Source organism: Capsella rubella, unplaced genomic scaffold (assembly GCF_000375325.1).
Source record: "Capsella rubella cultivar Monte Gargano unplaced genomic scaffold, Caprub1_0 scaffold_4, whole genome shotgun sequence".
Classification (NCBI taxonomy): Eukaryota; Viridiplantae; Streptophyta; class Magnoliopsida; order Brassicales; family Brassicaceae; genus Capsella; species Capsella rubella.
Genome location: NW_006238920.1, coordinates 8,414,925 through 8,437,383, shown reverse-complemented (window position 1 = coordinate 8,437,383; position 22,459 = coordinate 8,414,925). Strand labels below are relative to the sequence as shown.

At 37.0% G+C, this 22,459-nt stretch overlaps 7 protein-coding genes across 10 annotated transcripts; 3 read left to right on the top strand and 4 right to left on the bottom strand.

Annotated features, from left to right (window-relative positions):
• Nucleotides 1–32: 32 nt before the first annotated feature.
• LOC17889007 (protein FAR1-RELATED SEQUENCE 2) lies at nt 33–4,150 on the bottom strand. 3 transcript variants are annotated; one of them, XM_006293299.2, is made up of 8 exons: nt 4,025–4,150; nt 1,614–3,701; nt 1,468–1,524; nt 1,199–1,330; nt 1,047–1,109; nt 864–929; nt 682–759; nt 33–389 (listed from the first exon to the last, which is right to left on the bottom strand). In XM_006293299.2, the coding sequence occupies exons 2-8, from the start codon at nt 3,585–3,587 to the stop codon at nt 321–323; spliced, it is 2,439 nt and encodes an 812-aa protein (XP_006293361.1). In that variant the 5' UTR covers nt 3,588–3,701; nt 4,025–4,150; the 3' UTR covers nt 33–320. The 3 variants fall into 3 exon arrangements, with proteins under 3 accessions (XP_006293361.1, XP_023640949.1, XP_023640950.1); XM_023785181.1 differs by having other exon boundaries at nt 682–753; XM_023785182.1 differs by lacking the exons at nt 33–389; nt 682–759; nt 864–929; nt 1,047–1,109 and having other exon boundaries at nt 1,239–1,330; nt 1,464–1,524.
• A 2,129-nt stretch (nt 4,151–6,279) lies between these two features.
• On the top strand, nt 6,280–13,179 carry LOC17890352 (flagellar attachment zone protein 1). The gene is made up of 7 exons (XM_006293504.2): nt 6,280–6,431; nt 8,152–8,274; nt 8,471–11,593; nt 11,690–11,932; nt 12,028–12,183; nt 12,344–12,496; nt 12,663–13,179. Exons 2-7 carry the CDS (start codon nt 8,185–8,187, stop codon nt 12,897–12,899), a joined length of 4,002 nt encoding a protein of 1,333 aa, XP_006293566.1. The 5' UTR covers nt 6,280–6,431; nt 8,152–8,184; the 3' UTR covers nt 12,900–13,179.
• Nucleotides 13,180–13,282: 103 nt separating this feature from the next.
• On the top strand, nt 13,283–14,836 carry LOC17888048. Its single transcript, XM_006294611.2, has 3 exons — nt 13,283–13,977; nt 14,173–14,280; nt 14,437–14,836. Exons 1-3 carry the CDS (start codon nt 13,330–13,332, stop codon nt 14,596–14,598), a joined length of 918 nt encoding a protein of 305 aa, XP_006294673.1. The 5' UTR covers nt 13,283–13,329; the 3' UTR covers nt 14,599–14,836.
• A 196-nt stretch (nt 14,837–15,032) lies between these two features.
• Nucleotides 15,033–17,799, top strand: LOC17888190 (proteinaceous RNase P 1, chloroplastic/mitochondrial). Of its 2 annotated transcripts, XM_023784825.1 has the most exons (8): nt 15,034–15,129; nt 15,237–15,326; nt 15,476–16,677; nt 16,749–16,838; nt 16,926–17,107; nt 17,209–17,329; nt 17,414–17,485; nt 17,571–17,799. In XM_023784825.1, the coding sequence occupies exons 3-8, from the start codon at nt 15,523–15,525 to the stop codon at nt 17,667–17,669; spliced, it is 1,719 nt and encodes a 572-aa protein (XP_023640593.1). In that variant the 5' UTR covers nt 15,034–15,129; nt 15,237–15,326; nt 15,476–15,522; the 3' UTR covers nt 17,670–17,799. The 2 variants fall into 2 exon arrangements, with proteins under 2 accessions (XP_023640592.1, XP_023640593.1); XM_023784824.1 differs by lacking the exon at nt 15,237–15,326 and having other exon boundaries at nt 15,033–15,129.
• A 78-nt stretch (nt 17,800–17,877) lies between these two features.
• LOC17887604 (60S ribosomal protein L27-1) lies at nt 17,878–18,367 on the bottom strand. The gene has a single exon (XM_006293333.2). It carries the CDS (start codon nt 18,307–18,309, stop codon nt 17,902–17,904), a length of 408 nt encoding a protein of 135 aa, XP_006293395.1. The 5' UTR covers nt 18,310–18,367; the 3' UTR covers nt 17,878–17,901.
• A 170-nt stretch (nt 18,368–18,537) lies between these two features.
• Nucleotides 18,538–19,293, bottom strand: LOC17888920 (cysteine-rich and transmembrane domain-containing protein WIH1). The gene is made up of 3 exons (XM_006293349.2): nt 19,177–19,293; nt 18,912–19,050; nt 18,538–18,762 (listed from the first exon to the last, which is right to left on the bottom strand). Exons 1-3 carry the CDS (start codon nt 19,205–19,207, stop codon nt 18,717–18,719), a joined length of 216 nt encoding a protein of 71 aa, XP_006293411.2. The 5' UTR covers nt 19,208–19,293; the 3' UTR covers nt 18,538–18,716.
• Nucleotides 19,294–21,502: 2,209 nt separating this feature from the next.
• Nucleotides 21,503–22,281, bottom strand: LOC17889328 (cysteine-rich and transmembrane domain-containing protein PCC1). The gene is made up of 3 exons (XM_006295295.2): nt 22,189–22,281; nt 21,893–22,043; nt 21,503–21,747 (listed from the first exon to the last, which is right to left on the bottom strand). The coding sequence occupies exons 1-3, from the start codon at nt 22,217–22,219 to the stop codon at nt 21,699–21,701; spliced, it is 231 nt and encodes a 76-aa protein (XP_006295357.1). The 5' UTR covers nt 22,220–22,281; the 3' UTR covers nt 21,503–21,698.
• Nucleotides 22,282–22,459: the final 178 nt, after the last annotated feature.

Sequence of the window (22,459 nt, the reverse complement as noted above, 5' to 3'; positions counted from 1 at the left end):
TAGATTGGATTAGACACAGAAATGTTCTGCAATACCCGGAAATATCTTTACATTTTCTCAACTTTAACAAAGATTAAACTCCTAAAAGTTGTTCTTTGTTTTACATAAATGAATGTTTTTTTGTTAAATTAAAATCCTAAAAGTTGGCCCATGATTCATATATATTCACCTTCCTCGGTATAAAAAATACAATCAACTTCAATCACAGTAAGAGAAACCTCAATCAAAAGCTAATTCTACAGTTTAAGACCTTTTTCTATTTCTGTACAGCATTCCAACTTTTTAAAAAGATATGAAGAGGAACTCTTGAGCTTGTTCTGTTAGTTGGAGAAACGGCTATTACTCGGATGGCTTTGACCAGATCCCTGAAACTGTGAGGACTCCATTGTCTGCCCAAACAGCACAAAACATGCAAAACAAGTAAGCAACACTTATACAAGGTCTCATTACAATTTCTACTGTAAACTGAGGAATTCGTAGTCTTGGTTCAATCTTAGATATCAAACTGTTAATAAACCAAGAACAAAGATGTTGGGGCTGTCACTAGAAAATTTTTTTGAGGAATTGGCTTCCTTGTAGTTAGTTTCTTTTCTTTTGGTGGGGTTAAGAGTGTTTTCTCTACTTCTTGTGTGAACTGGTTTTTCAAAGGCATATCCCTTAAACAAGAGTATGGATACATACCATGTCGTCGTGCAGAGTTTCTTCAATGTCGTAGCAGCCACGAATAGCGCTTCCCCTGAAACTTGTCTGTCCCTGAAACTAGACAATCCACAAAACAAAATAGACCTTTCTTCCTTAGAACAAAGTTTGGGGAGGAGAACCATAAGATATATATCTCCGAAAAATTACTTAAATAAACTCACAGCTCCTTGGATGCTTGATTGTGTCTCATATTGACTCATCCGTCCATGAAGTGAATACATGCTTCCCTAAATCACCCAAAATATATGAGCATCAGTCTCGTGCTTCATCTTAACTTCCAAAAAACCTCATCAGACAATGTCAAAAGCTTGGACACTAAAAGAGAAATAGATTAAGTATTTCACCATGGCTTTTATGGTTGGCGGATGTCCGTAGTAACCATCCTGGATGGAAGTAACAGATGAGAACTACCAGAAAAAACAAAAACAGTGCATAGTTTTCAATAAAACAGTAAGATACAAATTGTTAAACAACAAACATTATTAGTTACACCTACTCCTTGAATAGTTTGTTGACTTGAATAATACACCCCACGATTTGTTGCACTGGAGCCCTGTTCGGTCTCCTCCATATCTGCTTGAGGAATGTAACAATTCTCAAACGCAGGAGCTCTGGAGCTAACTTGCTCCTGCACATGAAAACCCTACACCTTAATTGCTTTAGATGCATGTACTCACTAAATCTATTTTGATTCAAATAGTATGCCATGAGTTCATTGCTAAGAAATGGGAGATGTAATAGCATGGCACAAATCAGCTTACTTACGATTTCTTGCTGGAGTTCTTCTGACCTGTTTGTTGCATCCTCCGGCCTACAGTAAACCTTTAAACACACGATAATCCATCAGATCTTTCTGCTAGGTCTAGCAAACTACTATGAGCCTCATAATATAGAAATCCATCTAAATCCACCTTTCTTTTCTTCTGAATTTTCTTTTTCTTGGACAATTTTGATGTACTTTCCAACATACCTTCACTTTCTAAGCCAATAGATACACATACACCCGGCATTAACTTGTCTGGCTCTGAAGGAAACTTGGGAGAATTATTAACACAATGCTTCTTGGTTTCCTCCAACAACTTTAAAGCAGTCTTGTAGGCTTCATCTGATAAAGACGCAACTTCTCCCAACTTAACAAAGCGCCTACAAAGATCATCGAAACGTGCCATTCGATTATGAATATAGACACATTTTTCTTTTTTACCCTCTATGTTGTTACATCTCTTTGACCAACGTTTCAATATATACTGAGATGGAATGCAGGAAACACCAGAGTTTTGTAGAACAAGTATAGCATGTTTGCATAGGAATCCATGGTACTCGAATAAATGACAAGAGCAATACACATTCAACAACTCTTTGTTCAGAACAACAGATAAATTTTGCCGTTCTTCAAAATCTTCGACGCGAAATATAACTGTTGTTCCATCTTCTCTTTCTTTTCGAGGTTGACAAGAAACAACGCCCAGTACCTCAGCTTGGAACTTCTTAAAAGCAGCGTCCGTATAGATCAAAGAAAGTTGTTTCTCGAAAGCCAAAGTAGGCAGTGTGGGCTGTTTGCTCTGAGATTCCAGATCAATCTTTGCTTCAACCTCACATCGATATTGCAGAAACTGCTTGTAGAGTTCAAAGAAGTCCTTGAAAGTAGCCTCTGCGTTCATATAATTGTCAAAATGAGAGGCGATACTGCCAGGTCTTTCAGGTCCAGACAGCCCAGCTAAACAGATTCCATGAAAATAAAGTGGCACCCATTTTTTACGATCTCTAAACAACAACTGTACCCACTCATTTTCGTTAAGTTCAAATTTACTAATTACATTTGACCACCTCCTTTCAAACTGTTCATCTATCCAAGAGCTGTTCACGCAATTCCAAAAACTTTCCATAAAACCATCATCTTCACTCAAAAAAGGATTCAGCATCTCAGGAATCTTACTCAGCACATTCCACAAGCAGAAAAAATGACGAGCAGTTGGAAGAACCTCAACAACAATGTCACTGAGAAGCTTATCCTGATCTGTTATCATCACTCCAGGAGCTTGACCACTGACTGCTTTAAGCCACGTTCGAAATAGCCAGGAGTATGTTGACTCACTCTCTTCCCCAATCAAAACACATCCCAGCAACACGTATTGACAGTGATGGCTGACCCCAATAAAAGGAGCAAACGGGATTCTGTATCTGCTCCTAACATAAAATGTGTCAAAGAGAACAACATCAGAAAAGCTGCGATAGTCATGCTTGGCCTTTGCATCAAGCCAAAAGACATTTCTAACATGATTTTCACTGTTGAAATCAACTGCATAGAAAAAACCAGGCTGCTTATCCTGCATGTCCATAAAATGGTCGAGCAATAACTCTAAGTCTCCCTTATCTAAAGCCAGTTGAAGACCTTTCTTTTGATTAGCTAGCGAAACAGCAGGCTTGTTCTTTCCCCTTATGCTAATATAAAAATCATCTGGACATATCTCATGGTTATGTTCTTTTACAAAATTATATATAACCCATTTCTCATCTTCTTTTCTCTTCATGTGTAGACCAGCTTTGCAGCCCGTCTTTGGACATGATCGTGGGTTTATAGCTGCGCTTTTCTCGCGCTTGGTTCCAAATCTTGAACATGCTATTTTGACATCAATAAACTTTCCCGATCTTTTTGAACGACGGCTAGCTTTTATTGTGATACCAAATCCCACAGATCGAGCATATTCTCTGTAGAAATAGTACACAGCCTCCTTTGACTCAAATTCCATCCCATTTCCGGGATGACCAACATTTGCATACTGCTCTAAACTAGGAGCAACGTTCCCACTCGTACTTGCCTCACAAAACTCATCTACATTGCCACTTGTTGTTAGAAGATCTATTTCGACATCTTCAACATCCATGTCATCCAAACTATGAGCACCAAGAAAACCTAAATTTGATCCAGTTTCTTTCAAGATCTATCTCCTCCATAAACATAGAATCTATCTCAACGCGGACCTGTTTCTTGATAGACTCTGAAATGCAATGACATACTGATATAAGTTACAAAAATATACAAATCCGTAAGACACCATAGTCCGCTCAAACACTGGTTACCCCAGCTAGTACTGTACAGAAACTACAACACAATCACAACTACACCATACTAGCTCCAACTGTATTAGCCAAAAAAAAAAAAAAAACGAATTTCCACAATAGCAGCATTAGAGATTTGCTAATTTTCAGATATGTAATTGAATATTACGAACCAGCTTGCATAGAAAATCCAAGAAAATCACAACACAAAAGCTCCAGTTCAATCTCGAAGAAGAAGAAAACATAAACCCAAAAATCAAACCTGTCGAGCTCAAAGTGTGTATTCGTCAGGGCAGCATCTCTTCGCGAGGAATAGAGAATCTGAGTGATGTCGGAAACTGAACCGCTGATTTTATCAACTCGCTTGCAACTTTCCCAGCAGCGAATTCAAAATGAGAGATTTTTAGGAACTTTTTTTCTAAAAAATGTTCTTCTTAATTGTTTTTTCTTTGAGTTAATAGCAAATTGACCCTTTTAGTTTTCTATTGATTTGGTAGAAGTCCCACATTTTAAGATATGATAATAATCCTGGTTTTTGTCTGTGACGTATATGATTGGGTCTTCCAAGTATAAAAGTTTTCGTTTAAAATTCTCTCTTGTGTGACTTTTTCAGTCTTCTTTAGTAATAACCAAAAAAGAAAAAAAAATATGTAGAAAGAAAATTCCCGAAGATGAGATTAGCTACGTTTCTTTGACCCAAAATGAGGACGTTTCAATTTCAATAGCCGCCAATTTGGCTTACTTGACCACTTTTGAATATTAAATACAATCTATTTAAAGAGATACAACTAATTAGCATGATGATTCCTTTCAAATTCTGTATTAATAAAATGTGTCTAATGTGAACTTTGTAATATACAGTAAGTATATACACCTAAGACCAAAACTTTTTGCTGTTCCAATAGCCTCCGAATAAAAGGGTGTTTTGTTTTCACATAACTAATCGAGTACATATGTCAATCATCAAAAATATAAGTATATATTTTTTTGATGCATTTATATCTAACTAAAAATGAATTTACATTGTGATGTTGCTAATTTGTGCACATGACCAGATTTTTTCTTACAGCAACCTTGAAATCCGTCTTTTCAAATATTATCATTCAAGTCTCTTTGAAATTGTTACCATTTAAGTCCTGAAACTCCAAATTTACGATAAGATTTCACTGAGAAAAAAAATTGAATGAATGAAAGATATGCATGTCAATATGACATAAATATCACAATTCACAAGACTCACATCACGGAAACTGAGATTCACCATCAAATAATTTACTTTTCTTTAGTTTCTTACGTATTCAATAGCTTGAACCATTTTATTTTTTTAGAACTGCAATACGAATTGCTCGGATTATAATAAACTTATTTTTCTTGTTATATATAGTGACGGTTTCAGGCCGGTGACGGTTCATTTTCTTTTGCACAACTTGGAAATAAAGGTGATGTCGAATTTTGAAACTATTATTATGTATAAACAAACAAATAATAAAAAAGTGAAAGCGTTTTTGTTAGGGGGGAAATAAAATAGGAAATAAAAGCTGAGGGGTCAAATCTAAAAGAAAAAAGATAAAATGGTGAGGACGGTTTGGTCGGTCGGTGATGGTGGCTCCATTGGTGCTGTGGGCCTTTCTTACTCGCCTTTTCCTGACTAAGCCAGCCAAGCCCGTTCAGCCACCGCCTCTCTTTTTGTTCTTCTTCTACATCCTCCCAAATGACTAATCTGCCCTTTCTTTCAATCTTAATTCTTTCTTTGGTCAACCCTTCAAAACAATTATGAATCATGAACTATATTATTACATGTGTATATATTTCTTATGTAGTTTTATGACATGTTTTTACTGAATTAAAGTATACACATATTTTTTTGTAAGTAAGAAGATTATTTCAGTCCATGAATTAGGTACACTATGTAGATATGTTTATTGATTGTCCCCAAAAAAAAGAAGATATGTTTATTGATCTCTTTCTAGTATTTAATCATAACTTTAATAATATATTATAACATGCCTTTTATATCTACATATATTAGATGAGAACATGTTAGGAATTTATAACTAAATAGATTTTCTGGTTTTACTTGGTGTTATCCATTTTTAGTTTTATTACACATGTCAAACACTTTTCTTTTTATTTCTTTTCTAATTGTTTAAAAACTTATCTATACATAAAGAAAAAACAAAATTTAGTTTTTATTAGTAATTACATTAATTTTATATAAGAAATAAATATATAGGAAATTAAAAACTTTTTTTGATAAATATGATATGTAATAATACAAAATGTTTTGGTCATTACTGGATCTTGTTAATGTGTCATTTAGAGGAAAAAAGTGATTATGATGACCCAAGAAAAAAGAAACAAGGGGGCAAAATGGGAAATATGAAAAACATAACGACGGTCTTCTCGTCCGCCAGATTTGGCTTTCAAAAATAATAATATGAAACGACGACGACCCTACACTCACTCTCTCGCTTTATAAACCCTAAGAAAAGATTCTCTTCCTCTTTCTCTCACACACACACACACACACCAAATTTGCATTTTTCGTCATCATCTACTCTTTTTCTCTCTTTCTGCATTTTTTTCTCTTCCTCCAGCTGCGATTAAAATTCTGAATATTTAAGGAAAAAAACAGAGTTCAATCTCAGATTCAGCAGCTTCTTCACTTGGTAAGCACTTTTGAAATTCATGTTCTGTTTTTTTTTTTTTTTTTTAATATTTGATCCTCCTGATTCTGTTGCGTTACTTCGCTATTTGTTTCTGTGGGTTAGTAATCGATTCAGATCCTTAGTCTGTTAGAAAGTTCTGTTGTGTGCTGGCTGCTTCGTCTTCTTCTTAGTTCTACTATGATTTGTTTTCATTTTGAGATTGATTGATCCAAGTTTTTCTTGTCTCTATGTGCTTAGATCTATCACTAAATCGATAAATCTCTTCTCCTACAGTAAAAAACTTCAGATTGATCATCAAATCAGATTCTAGTATTGTTTAAAGTCATGATCATTTTGTTCTGTGAACGGATTTTGAAGTTCATCAGAGTTCGAATCGTTTCATCTCTTTGGATTTTGGTAACGAAGTAAACATCTTGGAATGTTTAGTGGTAGGTTCTTTAGAAAACAGTATTATACTAATCATCGTCTTTTTCGAAATAGCCAGATCATACTGTTGAATATTTTATACATGGTGATTAGGAGGAGCATGATTTGTTTGTTGGGTGGTGTTAAGCTTGCAACTTTTGAACGAACAAAAAAGAGAAAAATAAAAAGCTTACTTGCAAGTTGCAACCTTACCAAATATTATTTATGTCTTTATCTACTTAGGCAAACGATTAGACTTGGACCAAATAATTATGTTTGACAAATCAAGAAAAAAACTTATCCAATATTAGAAAAGTTCCTCTTTTGATCGAATATTCTTGGTTTTTATACAATTGCTTAGAAAAATGAAAATTTTGGTTGGATATTGGATCAAGCGAAAATGATGTTTGTTGATCCATCAGCATAGATATATGGTTTACTCTTCCTCTTGAGATTTATATTTTTAATGAGGACTTGCTTTGGTTCTTTTGTTTTTTTAAGCAAATGTTTTGTATGATCTACTATTAAAAAAGTATAAAACAAAAAAATATATAGTCTTTGTTTTCTTGTTACAAAACCACTGGCCCATGATTCATCGTTGCATCTGGTCGGCGTACCTTATGATTCTTTTCATTCCCTACAATACAATAGTCAATTTATTCTATATGTCTAATAATAATAAGATTAGTTTATTATAATTTGCTTAATAATTGTTTGGATACTTTGTTATGGCATAATTAAAGCCTCTGTTTATATTTTCTTATATAACATCAGAGCAATTCTCTATACAAAAAGAAAGAAACTTTGATGCTGATGGTTTTGGTGGTGGGCACTTTACACCTTACTTATCTTTAGTTTGTTTGGTAGGGTATTTATTTATATTAATAAGTATGCTTTATTCATTTGTATCATGGTAGAGTTTGTTGGCTATTAAAACAGATCCAAACTCTGATAACATCACATGCCAGCACCCATAATACCTATTGATCTTTGTCTTCTCCTTATTGTTTTGGATTCCTTAGCTTTTCTGATTTAAAACTTTGTCCTTTTATAAAACAAAGGGCTAAACCAAATCAAATTAGAAATCTTTTATTGAATTGGTATTTCAAATAGTTGTAATGAGAGATGATGTATACTTGTTGACTGTTGCAATAAATATCTTATCTTGATTGTTTTCAATCTCTTACTTGCAAGCTACTGTTTTCTTCTTTTTTTTTTTTGATGTAAAGAATTCTGAAATCTGATATAAGTAGAAGTATATCATCTTCGGATTTCTTCTCATGCGATATCTTTCTTCTTTTTTTCTATTCTGCAGAATCAAAATTAATCGTAACTGCTCGATCATAAGATGGAGGAACCAACTCAAGTAGCAAGTTCCGAGGTCCCTGTAGTGAAAGGTGATGCTGATGACCTTAAGACAGTTGATTTTTCCGTCAAGGTAATGATCATAGTGTTCAGTTTTGCAGAATTATCTGTTTGCGTGACTATGAAAATTCTGTATAGTGATGCGAGTCTTGAATTGATTTTACTTGTTTTCACTTACTGAATCTCCTGTCTGTCCATCAAGCTTCTTAGTAGTAGGATCAAACATTTAAGTTTTGTTGTGGAAATATTAAAGTATAGTCCTATTTCAGGCTGTGAATGGAGAAATTCCAAAGGAAGAGAAGGAAGAGGACGATGGGGAATTTATAAAAGTTGAGAAGGAAGCGTTTGATTCCAAGGATGATGCCAAGAAAGCAGAGCATGTTCCTGTTGAAGAGAAAAAGGAAGTTTCAGTTGAAAGAAGCTCGAGTGGTTCACAAAGAGAACTACATGAATCACAAGAAAAGGCGAAAGAACTAGAGCTCGAATTGGAAAGAGTAGCAGGGGAACTAAAACGATATGAATCTGAGAACACGCACTTGAAGGATGAGCTTTTGTCTGCCAAAGAGAAGTTAGAAGAAATGGAAAAGAAGCACGGAGATCTTGAAGTTGTCCAAAAGAAGCAACAAGAGAAAATTGTTGAAGGGGAAGAGAGACACAGCTCACAGTTAAAGTCCTTAGAAGAGGCTTTGCAATCCCACGATGCCAAAGATAAGGAACTAACTGAAGTTAAGGAAGCTTTTGATGCGTTGGGTATAGAGCTTGAGAGCTCCAGAAAGAAGTTGATAGAGCTGGAGCAGGGGCTAAATCGGTCAGCTGAAGAGGCTCAGAAATTTGAAGAGCTGCATAAGCAAAGTGCTTCTCATGCCGACTCTGAGACGCAGAAGGCGTTAGAATTTGCAGAGCTTCTTGAATCCACAAAAGAAAGTGCCAAGGAAATGGAGGAAAAAATGGCGTCCTTGCAACAAGAAATCAAGGAGCTGAATAATAGGATTTCTGAAAACGAAAAAGTTGAAGCGGCCTTAAAGAGTAGTGCGGGAGAATTAGCTGCAGTGCAAGAGGAATTGGCACTTTCGAAATCTCGTTTGTTGGAGACGGAACAAAAGGTGTCTTCCACAGAAACCCTCATTGATGAATTGACTCAGGAACTTGAGCAGAAGAAAGCTTCCGAATCTCAGTTCAAGGAAGAGTTATCTGTTCTCCAGGATTTGGATGTTCAGATCAAAGATCTTCAGGCTAAACTTTCTGAACAGGAAGGTATTAATTCAAAGCTTGCGGAAGAACTCAAGGAGAAGGAAATGCTGGAGTCCGTATTGAGAGACCAAGAAGAAAAGCTGAGAACTGCAAATGAGAAGCTAGCTGAAGTGTTGAAAGGAAAAGAAGCGCTTGAAGCAAATGTAGCAGAGATCACGAGTAATGCAGGAAAATTAAAAGAGGTCTGCAATGAACTAGAAGAGAAACTGAAAACTTCAGAGGAGAATTTCTCCAAAACTGATGCTCTTCTGTCTCAAGCTTTGTCAAACAACTCTGAACATGAACAGAAACTGAAATCGCTGGAGGAGCTTCATACGGAAGCTGGATCTGTAGCAGCAGCTGCTACCCAGAAGAATCTTGAGTTAGAAGATGCTGTTCGGTCCTCTAGTCAAGCAGCAGAAGAAGCCAGATCACAGATAAAAGAGCTGGAGACACAGTTCACTGCAGCTGAACAAAAGAACGTGGAGCTTGAGCAGCAACTGAACTTATTGCAGCTGAAAAGCAGTGATACAGAACGGGAGTTGAAAGAACTGTCTGTGAAAGCATCTGAACTAAAAACTGCTATTGATGTTGTCGAAGAAGAGAAGAAACAGGTGACCAGTCAGATGCAGGAATACCAGGAAAAAGCATCTGGATTGGAATCATCTCTGAACCAACTATCGGCAAGAAATTCAGAGCTTGAAGAAGATTTGAGAACCGCTTTGCAGAAGGGTGCAGAGCATGAAGACCGTGCTAATACAACTCATCAGCGCAGCATTGAACTAGAAGGTCTGTGTCAAACATCACAGTCAAAACATGAAGACGCAGAAGGAAGATTGAAAGACTTAGAGCTTCTCCTCCAGACAGAAAAATACAGAATTCAGGAACTTGAGGAGCAGGTTAGCTCGCTTGAGAAGAAGTGTGCGGAAACTGAAGCAGATTCCAAAGGTTACGTGGGTCAGGTGGCTGAGCTTCAATCCACACTTGAGGCATTTCAAGTGAAAAGTTCGAGCCTTGAAGCTGCTTTAAACATTGCAACTGAGACTGAGAAAGAACTGACAGAAAATCTAAATGTTGTTATGGGGGAGAAAACAAAACTAGAAGATACAGTAAATGAGCTCAGTACGAAGATCAGTGAGTCTGAGAATCTGTTAGAAGGCCTCAGGAGTGAATTGAATGTCACACAAGGAAAGTTGGAGAGTATTGAAAATGATCTGAAAACTTCTGGTTTACGGGAAAGCGAAGTAATGGAGAAACTGAAGTCTGCTGAAGAGAGTCTTGAGCAGAAAGGAAGAGAAATAGATGAAGCAATGACGAAAAACATGGAGCTTGAAGCTTTGCATCAGTCTTTAAGTAAAGACTCAGAACATAGACTTCAAAAGGCAATGGAGGATTTCACTAGCAAAGATTCAGAGGCCAGTTCTTTGACTGAGAAGTTGAAAGACTTGGAAGGCAGAATACAATCATATGAAGAGCAGTTGGCTGAAGCATCTGGCAAATCTTCGTCTTTAGAAGAAGAACTTGAACAGACTTTGGGAAGACTTGCAGCTGCAGAATCAGTTAATGAGAAACTCAAACAAGATTTTGATCAGGCCCAAGAAAAATCTTTGCAGTCATCATCAGAGAATGAACTACTAGCAGAGACAAACAACCAGCTCAAGATCAAAATTCACGAGCTTGAGGGGTTAATTGGTTCTGGTTCAGTCGAGAAGGAAACTGCATTGAAAAGGTTAGAAGAGGCAATTGAAAAGTTTAATCAGAAAGAAACAGAATCTAATGACTTGGTTGAAAAGTTAAAAGCACATGAAAACCAAATGGAAGAGTACAAAAAGCTGGCTCATGAAGCATCAGAAGTTGCAGAAACTAGAAAAGTTGAGCTTGACGAGACTCTATCAAAATTAAAGAATCTTGAATCTACTATTGAGGAGCTCGGGGCCAAATGCCAGGGGCTTGAGAAAGAAAGCGGGGATCTGGCTGAGGTGAATTTAAAGCTGAACCAGGAACTAGCCAATCATGGGTCAGAGGCCAACGAGTTGCAGACGAAGCTCTCTGCCTTGGAGGCTGAGAAGGAGCAAACAGCCATTGCGCTTCAGGCTTCAAAAACGACAATAGAAGATCTAACAAAGCAGCTTACCTCTGAAGGGGAGAAATTACAGTCTCAGGTAACACCCCGAATCAAAACATGTTTTAATTACCTTCAACAGTGCCACAGTTTTTAGTATGCAATCTTGAGAATATGACACCTCTTTGTGCTGCAGATCTCTTCCCACGCTGAGGAAAACAACCAAGTCAATGCAATGTTTCAGAGTACCAAGGATGAGCTCCAGTCAGTTATTGCAAAGCTTGAAGAACAACTAACCATAGAGAGCTCTAAAGCTGATACTCTGGTGTCCGAGATTGAGAAGCTCAGGGTTGTGGCTGCTGAAAAGTCCGTTCTGGAATCCCATTTTGAAGAACTTCAGAAAACCTTGTCAGAGGTCAAAGCTCAGTTGAAAGAAAATGTAGGGCATTCACCTCCAACAGACGAAATTATCTATATCATAATTAAGGACATAAAATAAAAGTATTGGTTTACTGATTGATGATGTTTCTACAGGTTGAAAATGCAGCAGCTGCTTCTGTAAAAGTGGCGGAACTGACCTCAAAACTGCAGGAACACGAACATATTGCTGGTGAACGAGATGTACTCAATGAGCAAGTGCTCCAGCTTCAGAAAGAGATTCAAGTGACTCAGAATTCCTTTGCTGAACAGGTTAATAATCTTTCTTTTGTTTGAACTTCATAGATCTCAGATTACTTTTTCTGGTTACTTTAGAGCTCTTAAGTTTTATGATAAAATAAAATAAAAATAAAAGTCAATCCATCTTCCCTCATTATGTCACTAAACTCTGAAATCGTTTTCGTGGATATAGAAAGAAGCACACTCCAAGAAGCAGTCAGAGCTTGAGTCTGCATTAAAGCAATCACAAGAAGAGATTGAAGCTAAGAAAAAGGCGTCCGCTGAATTTGAATCAATGGTCAAAGATCTTGAACAGAAAGTGCAGCTTGCGGATGCTAAAGTTAAGGTTAGTCATAATATCTCTGCGCTGAACTCTATTTGATTGATAACATCTAGAGGGAAAATGACATAAGATGCATATATTTAGGGAAGAAACATTGTACTATGGTTAAACTGCCTAGTTTTCAAATCCTCAAAGCATAATTGCTAATAATCAAAAACCAAACTTGCAGGAAACGGAGGCGAGGGATGTAAGTGTTAAATCTCGAGACATTGACTTGTCCTTTTCTTCTCCAACTAAACGTCAGAGCAAAAAGAAGTCAGATGCATCTCCTTCTTCTTCGAGCAATGTTACTACTACTACTACTACTCAAACAGCCTCAACGTCGCATCTCATGACAGTGAAGATCATAACTGGTGTGGCTCTTGTTTCTGTTATCATTGGTATAATCCTTGGAAAAAAGTACTAGTCTCGTCTTCTCAGCGTGGAATGTGATGTTCATATTCGAAGTGAAGATCTCTCCTTCTTCATTTGTTTTATTTTTATTGGGGGTTTTTGAATTTTGATAGCAGAACTTGTGAAGCTTTGCGTGAATATGCTTCTCTCTGCTTATATTTGCTTGTGACGTTGGTTTCTGTTTTTCATGGGTCTGGGGATTTTGTTTGTACCAGTCCTTGCTTGTAGGTCAAGCAATTGTTCAGCTATATTTTATTAAATTAAAATGAAAGGTGAAGTTAATTTGATATTTATCCAACTAAACTGGTTTGGTTTACAAACTCGGTTCAGTCGACCCGTATCTCCATATATAAACCCAACTCCAGAGCCGGTGATCGTCTCTTTCCTCAACTTCTCATTTCTCTCTCTTTCGCGCTTAGCTTTAACACAGTATTGAGACCAAGATGACGACACTAAACATGGCGGAAACTCTAGGAACCTTAATCGATAACTCCCAAGAAACGGATTGTACCTACGATCCTGACGAAGATGAAATCGATCTCTCCCTCCTTCGTCTCAACAGCTTCGGGAACTCCTCCGATCGCCGCCGTGCGAACTCGTCTCCTCCGCAGTTTCAATCGTACGGGTCTTTCGGCTCATCTTCAGCCACCGCGATAACCAGCCCCGTGAAACGTCCATCGCCGGAATCGAAGGAGGCTGACGAGCCGAGACGCAAGAAACTGTTTATTCCACGACCTGAGGAAGAAGAAGAAGACGCGAATATGATGGGATATTCTAAGATTCCGCTTCCGGTAGTTGAACTCAACCCGAATCGAATCCGTTCGCCTCTTTACAAGCGATCTTTATCCGATACATTTGCTTCGCCCGTTGGATCTATACTCGGGTCGGGTAATACACGAAACGGCGTCGCTCAAGAAACATCACCGTCTTCGGGTAACGTCCCTTCTCTCCCGCCACGTCCACCGATGTTCCGGAGGTCCGTCTCTGATGTTTCGCCGGCACCTTCCTCCAAGGCTCTTCTCCGATCTTCTCGCTTCAATCCAATTCCTGATGGTGACTTTGTCAATCCAGAAAGCTCTGAAGCCAATAAGGTTAGAAATATTCCTTTAGTCTTTTACCAGGTTCTGTTACCTGATTCATTTGAGAATTCTGCGATTTATGGATTGTGGTAGGCTTGAAAACCAAGTTTCAGTTTCTTGGCTGATCGTATAGAGATAAACTTGACTTGTGTCTTTCCAAGTAGAAATGTTCTGTGTAGCTTTAACTCAAGGTGGTGATGATGGCAGATGCTGTATGTTATCAAGGATGGAGTTCGTGAATTGGATCAGTGGTGTAACAAGCTCCTTAAGTACGGGGAAGCAGTCTCCTCTGTGAAACAAGACGACAGTCCCAAGGTTCGACTCTTCTAATCTCATGGAGACTCAATGGAATGTATCTGATGAAATGCATTTGGGAGAATCGTATTGGTTGAGAGAACATGTCTTTCATTGAGTTGCTCACTTGTCTCTTATAATCTCTGAAGTACAAATGATTGTCTTGTTGCGGTGCAGGCACAAGATGAGGTAGTACAAGAGGACCAACAGAGAGACTGTAAAGAAGGTGTGAAAGTGGATAGAGTCGGCGAGGCGTTTGTGGTTGAGATCAACTGTCCATGTGGAAGAAACTACCGAACTCTCTTCTCAGGACGTGACTGCTACTACAAGCTCTTGTAGAATGGTGACTGCTACTTTTTGCAGTTGTTGACATCTTCACATTCTTTGATCATCATTCATCACCATCAGTGGAAGGATCTCTCATGCTGCTAATTCATCACAAAGCTTCTGTAGATATGACATAGACATTACACGCACTGTTTTCGTGCTTGTAGCTTGTAGATAGATACTGGCTATTCACATTGTTCCATTGCCATACTCTTGTTTTCTCATTCATTGAAATGGAAGTTTGATTTGTCGTGGGTTTTTTCTAAACCAAGCATGTTAAAACCCCTCCTCCAAACCCTAACGTTTTTCTTAAAAGGCCCATTGTAAATATTTAGGCCGTTATTGGGCTTCAATGGATAGTAATAAACTCAAAAGAAACTAAACGATGTCGTTAGAATGTAGCATCCAAACTCTTATATCTCAATCTGTTAACCTTGGAGATAATCCATGGTGAATCCTGAAGGAGGAGCTGTGCCGACCAAAGTCGTATTTTTTATCCTTTCCAATTTTCCCACCAGAAAGAAAGTTCCTCTCTGGCGCGAAGTAAGTTCTTTTTCCTAAATTTCTTAAGTTATTTTGCCTTCAACCTGCTCGACGATATTACCCAATGAGCAATTTTGACGTTTCTCCACATTTTCATTCCTTTGTAGACTGAAAATTCACATTCTTCCATAACCCTTTTCTAAAGTTTTGTTCTTGGACTAAGTTTCGGATATATTGCAAATTGGCCGTATACAAAGGTTGTAGATTTTGTATTTTCTGTTACTGTTTTTTCTTGAAGATTTTATTGCTTTTTCTCGATAATGTATAGAGCTTTTATATGCTTAGACTAAGTGAAGAAGACAACTCGTTTTTTAACTCTTGAATATTTTTGTACTGTCTCTCGCAGATGAATTGGGCTGAAAATTAATTCTTCAACAGCTTGAGAGCAGAGTTATGCTGCGTGTAACTTGTTTTTCTCCTTCATTTTCTCGGGCGTGTTGTCCTTTATTTTCAATGATGCACAAAGTCCCATCTGTTCATCTCCATCATCCTAGTTTTTCTTCTTTTCGTTGGTACCAAACTTCCTTACTTATCAAAGGTACCCGTGATAGACGACTTTTTTTTGTTGAACGTAGCAGACATCTATGCACACTTCCCCTCGCTGCTGCTAAACAATCAGCAGCTTCACCTTCCGGAAACTTATCGAAGAAAGCGAAGAAGAAAGCTATTCAACAGTCTCCTGAAGCAATGTTGAAACAAAAGCTAGATATGTGCTCCAGGAAAGGTGATGTCTTGGAAGCTCTTCGCTTGTATGATGAGGCAAGACGCAATAGCGTTCAGCTCAGCCAGTACCATTATAATGTGTTGCTCTATGTATGCTCGTTGGCTGAGGCAACAACAGATTCTTCTCCAAATCCAGGTCTTAGTAGGGGTTTTGATATATTTAAGCAGATGATTGTTGACAAAGTTGTTCCCAATGAAGCAACTTTCACAAATGGTGCTAGACTTGCCGTTGCAAAGGATGACCCGGAAATGGCTTTCGATATGGTGAAACAGATGAAGGCCTTTGGTATTCAACCACGGCTGAGATCCTATGGACCAGCTCTTTTTGGTTTCTGTAGGAAGGGTGATGCAGACAAAGCTTATGAAGTCGATGCCCACATGATTGAATCAGATGTAGTCCCTGAAGAGCCTGAGCTTGCTGCTGTTTTGAAAGTTAGTATGGATACAAAGAACGCAGACAAGGTCTATGAGACGTTACAGCGGTTGAGAGATTTGGTGAGACAAGTTTCCAAATCGACTTTTGATACGATTGAGGACTGGTTTAAATCTGAAGCAGCAGCAAAAGCTGGAGTTAAGAAATGGGATTTGAAGAAAATAAGAGATGCGGTTGTGAGTGGTGGTGGTGGGTGGCATGGACAAGGATGGCTTGGGACTGGCAACTGGAATGTGAAAAGAACAGAGATGGATAAGAATGGTGTGTGTAAATGTTGCAAAGAGAAGCTTGTTTGTATTGATATCAATCCGGTTGAGACAGAAACATTCGCTGCATCGTTGACCCGATTGGCCTGTGAAAAAGAAGTCAAGGCTAATTTCAATCAGTTTCAGGTAATAATAATGGATTGTAGTGAAACTCTATCTAGAAGCAAAGCTGAAAAAGGTTTGGGTTGGGCTCGCAGGAATGGCTGGAAAGACATGGACCATTTGATGCAGTCATTGACGGAGCCAACATGGGCTTAGTCAACCAGCGGAGTTTCAGCTTCTTCCAGGTGATTTTTAGCTACTCTTATTTCATTCTAGTGCCAGTCTCAAGACCATAACTTTATAACTAATGCGACTCTATCTCTCGCCTCTAGCTTAACAATACTGTCCAAAGATGTCAACAAATAAGTCCGTCGAAAAGATTACCACTTGTGATCCTGCACAAGAGTCGTGTGAATGGAGGTCCAGCTACCCATCCTAAAAACAGAGCCTTGCTAGAGAAATGGAAAAACGCTGGTGCTCTCTATGCTACTCCTCCTGGCTCAAACGATGATTGGTATTTGCATTTGCTTGTTTTTTTTAAGTCTGTGGACTGCATTGACCATGAATGATCCCTAAAAGACAAAACCATTTCTTATTTGAAATCATTGGTTTCAGGTATTGGCTTTACGCAGCTGTAACTTGCAAGTGTTTATTGGTGACAAACGACGAGATGAGAGACCATCTCTTCCAACTACTAGGAAATAGTTTCTTCCCAAGGTGGAAAGAGAAGCATCAGGTATAATATAAAAAATATAACATGCGTCAATGTATGTATGTCTGCATATAGAAACTTTGATTGTATTGGATTCCAATGTTGCAGGTGCGGATCTCTGTCACGAGAGAAAATGGACTCACACTACACATGCCACCTCCATACTCCATTGTTATACAGGTCAACAACGCTCACATTTCTATTTCTACCTCAAAAGTGTTCGTCTGCATTTAGCAATAATGATTATGGTTGATGGATAATGCAGGAGTCTGAAGATGGAACATGGCATGTCCCAATGAGCGTAGAAGATGACCTCCAAACATCAAGGCAATGGTTATGTGCGAAACGATCCAAAGCTCCTTGAAATTTTTGATTCTTGTTGTATCATTCTAGATTAATTCTTCATTTCTATATAAAATTGTGTTTCATTAACCAAAAAAATGTATCAAAATTGAAACTTTAATCATCAAAGTTGAATAATTATTACCATCAAATACTGAATTTAGATCAAAACCTAAACAACAAGTACAAAAATTTCAGAAAACATTGAAAGATTGAAACTTTAATCAGCAAAATTGAAACTTTAAGACTAAGACTCAAAACCTAAGCTTGGTGAAGAAACATCTGTTTTTGCCAGTCTTAAACCTCTCTTCAAACCTAGTCTTGGCTTCCTTGAGAGCCGTCACTTTCTTATCCTTGGAAGAGATCGCTTCGCCGGAGACAACGTCCTTAAGGTCCAAATCCAAAGTGTAGCGCGTAGGCATCACGTGCTGGTAGTTAACGACCTTGACGAAACACTTCACGCGCGATTTCTTCGCCGTCTTCTTGGCCGAATCTTTACGGATGACTTTGCTCGGATACTTCTTCAAACCGGCGACGAGACAGTGACCGAACCGCTTCTCGCCGGTACCGTCATCGAAGGACTTCACAATCACCGCCTTTTTACCGGCGTATCGTCCTTGTAAGAGGATCACAGCTTTTCCTGGCTTCATACATTTCACCATCGTCGCTCTCTTCTCTCGGAGCTGCCTTCGTTTTTTTCCGTGAGTTAGTAATTTTGAGGGTTTATCGTGAATGTATTTATACGCATCGGAATTTTCGGTGTTTGTTATTTCACCCCAATAGTTTTAATTATTTATAAGTTTGGTTTGATAGTGTTATTATATTGAATTCGAGTCCAGGTTGACTAATCGGTCATAAAGTCAAAATTGAAAAGTCGAGCATGGTTTAGATGTGTAAGAGAAGAAAAATATTTATTCATAATAAGATGGTAAATTACAAAGACTGCTGATAATATAAATGAATTAAAAAAATTAGAAGTACCATATGGCATAAGCTAATCAAATCCCAAAATGTAATAAGCAAAAATACAATGAGAAATCAAATAAAAAAACACCACCGAATTAAGTCCTCAGAAGCAGGCGTCGAGGACACAACAACAACACATGGCCGCAAGACTGCATTCAATGGAAAAAGAAAAAAAAATTAATCACTGTTTTAACACACAATAACCGATCCGGTTTGATAGTTAACCAAAACGTGCGTGCCCGGTTATACTATTAAAAAGAGAAAGAGAGAGAGAGAGAGAGAGAGAGAGAGGACTAACCAGCCTTTCAAGAATCCATCACCCTTGGGCTTAGTCTCGACCTGAGCAGCCGTAGCGTGACTTGTGTCGTTAGTTGGGTAACCAAGAGGTGGCGGTGCCACGTAAGGGCCGGTAGACACTGGAGGCGAAGGATAAGCTCCTGAAATTATACATATGTTGACGTACTGTTAGATTATTACCATATAAATGAAACTGATCAAGAAATATGATTAGAATGATGACAACATACGAATATGATGCTTAACTAGTAAGAAAGAAGACAAACCTGTAGACTGGTTTTGGCTGTATTGGCTCATCTTCGAACGAGATTAGTTAGAGTAATTAAAAAGAGGAGAAGAGTATTGTTCTATAGAGATTGATGAGAAAGGTGTAATGATATGAATTGAAATGAAGATGTATTAGTCATGTACATATATATATATAGAGAGAGAGAGGTAAAGGGAAGAAAGAAAAAAGAGAAGGTCGGTTTTGGTAGATAGGAGGAGGAACCGCGTGAGAGAGATAGCACTAATTGCTAAGTCTTCGAAACTTTTATTCCAAAGATGATGACATGACGCATGGCTACGAATCTTCCTTTTGTTCCTTAATGTAAATTCAAAATTAACCAATAAATAAGCATCATAATGTTACCAATTTCGTCTTATATCAACATTCAAAAACGTGTTATATCAACATTCAAAAACGTGTTACATTACTTAATAATATATATTAAATTTTATGTTTATATTGTTCAATTTTCACTTGCTTTTTACCCTTTTTTAAAAATTTTGAACTACTTGATTTCTACTATTCTTTTATAGATTTAAAGTTAATCAAATATTTTATATTGCAATTTACAGAAAGATACTATTATTATTGGAAAGGACATTATGATTGGATATGATGATATCAATATATATCTCATACAGAAGCTTTTAGATAACCTCATAGAATATGCAACATTAATGACAAAATTCAGCATTGGTTTTATTCCTTTCCTGATTAATAAAGAGTTTATATTCTTTCTATCTTCATGGGAATATTTACATGTTAATGAAAAAGAGATAACAATAGTTAAACCTTACAAATTTTGACTAATGTAAATTTAACAAAGTAAGTATATCAGAGAGGATAATTTCTATTGAGATTTACAACTAATATTTTCTTTATTTCCATTTAGAATATACTATACATATATAACTTTAATTTTCGGGATAAAATTTTCTTATGAAGAATTAAAAATACTTTTGTTGTTTAATTTCAAATTGTAGGTGGACATGTAAATCACAAATTATAGGGTAGTGTATATCTAAATCTTAATTTCAGACAACTCAGAGGAGCGAAAGAAGTTTGGTTTGTTTGGTGAACCAACCGTACGTGCCATTGTTTCTCACTTTATAGTCGTCACGTATTATTGTATTTGCGTAGCTATATCAAGTTAAATTTACACCCAAAAAGTAACAGATATAAGAAAATAATTGGACCAAAGGAAAAGAAGATGATCATGTATAACGCGTTATTATGCATTTCATCCTAAAGTGGAGGAACAAAATTATCTAGGATTATATGTGCTTGAGAAATATAAGAACAACCTTTCTTATTGATTTAGAAAACTACTCAAAAACTAAATCTCCTCTCAAGTCTTGTGAAACATCTCTTCACAAGCTTAGTATTTATAGAACCAAGACAACACCTTAATCCTAATTAGATTAGGAAAACAACACAAAGCCTTATCTAAATAACTTGCCCTTATCTAGATCATGTTTGTGAATCCCTTGACTTGCTCCCCAAGTCACTTGGAATTATCCAACAAATTAAACTAAGCCAAGTTTTATGAAGATAAAGATAAAGTCAATATATATATATACGACAGGTTCTCAAATTTTATCAAAAGAGAGAAAAAAAACATATATGTAGTACGACAGATTCCCCATGCACAAGTTTGACCAATGGAGATTACGTCAAATCTGAAAATATAAAAGTCTAATTCAAAGACTACCACATATACCATACATGATGACTTGATGATCCCACCTATATATCAAAATTAACATGAGGTCCCGCGCAATATCTATAACCGTTGATTAAGAATCTCAAACTGAAGAGACTTGGTAAGATATAATATAAGGATCATTATTTTAAGAGAAATTAAATTTTGTTGTTGTTTCCGTCTTTCACTTTCAAGACCGACTCTACTACTTGTAACCCATTTATTTACACATTAACATAAAATAATTTTTTAAATAGACTTGCCCCTTTAGGCTTTTAGGCATGAGAGTCTAAAGCGATGTTACTTTGACTTAACACAGTTGACAACTTGACAATTTTGGGTAAGTTGCAAGGTACAAATTTCTTCTCCGCCAAAATGAAAATTTGGATATTATGATGAAACGGTTATAGGATTAGCCATTTTAATATATGTGTAAAAGAAAATCTAAAATATCAAAGATTAGAAACTCATCAAGTGAGGTGGTCTCTATTGACTTTGAGAATAACAACTAAAGATGAGTAGTTTCATTCTACTTGATAAGAATGATTTACGTCTTACACATATATTATCAACGGCTGATCATAGGTGCCGGATCGGAGAAAATTATAGGCAGAAGTCTAAAGATATGAAAGTACTCCCACAATTTTTATATAATAAATTCCACAATTACAAACCAAATAATAAAAAAAATAAACTATCAAATAAGAGTTCCAAATGTCATAAGCCAATCCCAAAATATAATTTGGTTAAAAGAAAAGTACAATGAAAAAAATCTATTTTACATGAAATAGCAAATAAACAATCGAATTCCGCCGAACTCAGAAGATGCATGCGTCGATGACGCAACAGGCCAACAAGGTCGCAAGACTGCATTTAAAGAAAAGAAAAAGAAAACAAATTTATCAATATGTCAAGTTTCAACACACAAAAACCTATCCGATTCAATATTTGACTGAGCCACCGTAAAAAATTTTGAAAAAAAAAAAAGAATTAGACAGAGAGAAAAACTAACCAGCTTTTCAAGAAATCATCACCCTTAGATTTTGTCTCGACCGGAGCCGCAGTGGCATGATGAGTCGCATGACTTGTGTCGTTCGTTGGGTAACCGAGCGGTGGTGGTGCCACGTAGGGACCAGTACACACTGGCGGCTGAGGATAAGCTCCTAAGTAACACACATATTTGACATTTAAGGTTTATAACAATAAAACACTAGAACTATGATGTTTGCATGACGAGATTGATGACACATAACAAGATGCTAATTTTGTAGTAAAAAAAAAGAAGAGAAAAGAAATATAAAACCAAACCTGCAGATTGGTCTTGGCTGGATTGGCTCATCTTCGAACAGAATAATTAAGATTCTTCTTTGAAAGTATATGTAGAGGATAAGAGTATGTAAGAAGAGATGATATGAATTGAAATGATATATGTAACTGAAGATATATAGTAGTCATGTTCATGTAAGTAGGGAAGAATAATAAGAGAAGGGTCGTATTAGTAGGAACCGCGTGAGGGCAAGGGCAGATATCATTAACTGCTAAGTCTTCCGATATTTATTCCAACGACGACCCCTCGAGA

What these genes read in the sequence shown, in the direction of transcription:
- LOC17889007 (XM_006293299.2), bottom strand. Translation starts at nt 3,587, where the DNA reads ATGGATGTTGAAGATGTCGAAATAGATCTTCTAACAACAAGTGGCAAT. An exon ending in GTCAACAAACTATTCAAGGA is followed by an intron (nt 1,110 to 1,198) that starts GTAGGTGTAACT and finishes TTTTTCTGGTAG; the next exon opens with TTCTCATCTGTTACTTCCAT. An exon ending in AATCAAGCATCCAAGGAGCT is followed by an intron (nt 760 to 863) that starts GTGAGTTTATTT and finishes TGGATTGTCTAG; the next exon opens with TTTCAGGGACAGACAAGTTT.
- LOC17890352 (XM_006293504.2), top strand. Translation starts at nt 8,185, where the DNA reads ATGGAGGAACCAACTCAAGTAGCAAGTTCCGAGGTCCCTGTAGTGAAA. An exon ending in GGGAGAAATTACAGTCTCAG is followed by an intron (nt 11,594 to 11,689) that starts GTAACACCCCGA and finishes TTTGTGCTGCAG; the next exon opens with ATCTCTTCCCACGCTGAGGA. An exon ending in AAGCTCAGTTGAAAGAAAAT is followed by an intron (nt 11,933 to 12,027) that starts GTAGGGCATTCA and finishes ATGTTTCTACAG; the next exon opens with GTTGAAAATGCAGCAGCTGC.
- LOC17888048 (XM_006294611.2), top strand. Translation starts at nt 13,330, where the DNA reads ATGACGACACTAAACATGGCGGAAACTCTAGGAACCTTAATCGATAAC. An exon ending in AAAGCTCTGAAGCCAATAAG is followed by an intron (nt 13,978 to 14,172) that starts GTTAGAAATATT and finishes TGATGATGGCAG; the next exon opens with ATGCTGTATGTTATCAAGGA. An exon ending in AACAAGACGACAGTCCCAAG is followed by an intron (nt 14,281 to 14,436) that starts GTTCGACTCTTC and finishes GTTGCGGTGCAG; the next exon opens with GCACAAGATGAGGTAGTACA.
- LOC17888190 (XM_023784824.1), top strand. Translation starts at nt 15,523, where the DNA reads ATGCTGCGTGTAACTTGTTTTTCTCCTTCATTTTCTCGGGCGTGTTGT. An exon ending in GGTGGAAAGAGAAGCATCAG is followed by an intron (nt 17,330 to 17,413) that starts GTATAATATAAA and finishes CCAATGTTGCAG; the next exon opens with GTGCGGATCTCTGTCACGAG. An exon ending in CATACTCCATTGTTATACAG is followed by an intron (nt 17,486 to 17,570) that starts GTCAACAACGCT and finishes TGGATAATGCAG; the next exon opens with GAGTCTGAAGATGGAACATG.
- LOC17887604 (XM_006293333.2), bottom strand. Translation starts at nt 18,309, where the DNA reads ATGGTGAAATGTATGAAGCCAGGAAAAGCTGTGATCCTCTTACAAGGA.
- LOC17888920 (XM_006293349.2), bottom strand. Translation starts at nt 19,207, where the DNA reads ATGAGCCAATACAGCCAAAACCAGTCTACAG. An exon ending in CAGCCAAAACCAGTCTACAG is followed by an intron (nt 19,051 to 19,176) that starts GTTTGTCTTCTT and finishes GTATAATTTCAG; the next exon opens with GAGCTTATCCTTCGCCTCCA. An exon ending in GATGGATTCTTGAAAGGCTG is followed by an intron (nt 18,763 to 18,911) that starts GTTAGTCCTCTC and finishes CATTGAATGCAG; the next exon opens with TCTTGCGGCCATGTGTTGTT.
- LOC17889328 (XM_006295295.2), bottom strand. Translation starts at nt 22,219, where the DNA reads ATGAGCCAATCCAGCCAAGACCAATCTGCAG. An exon ending in CAGCCAAGACCAATCTGCAG is followed by an intron (nt 22,044 to 22,188) that starts GTTTGGTTTTAT and finishes TGTGTTACTTAG; the next exon opens with GAGCTTATCCTCAGCCGCCA. An exon ending in GATGATTTCTTGAAAAGCTG is followed by an intron (nt 21,748 to 21,892) that starts GTTAGTTTTTCT and finishes CTTTAAATGCAG; the next exon opens with TCTTGCGACCTTGTTGGCCT.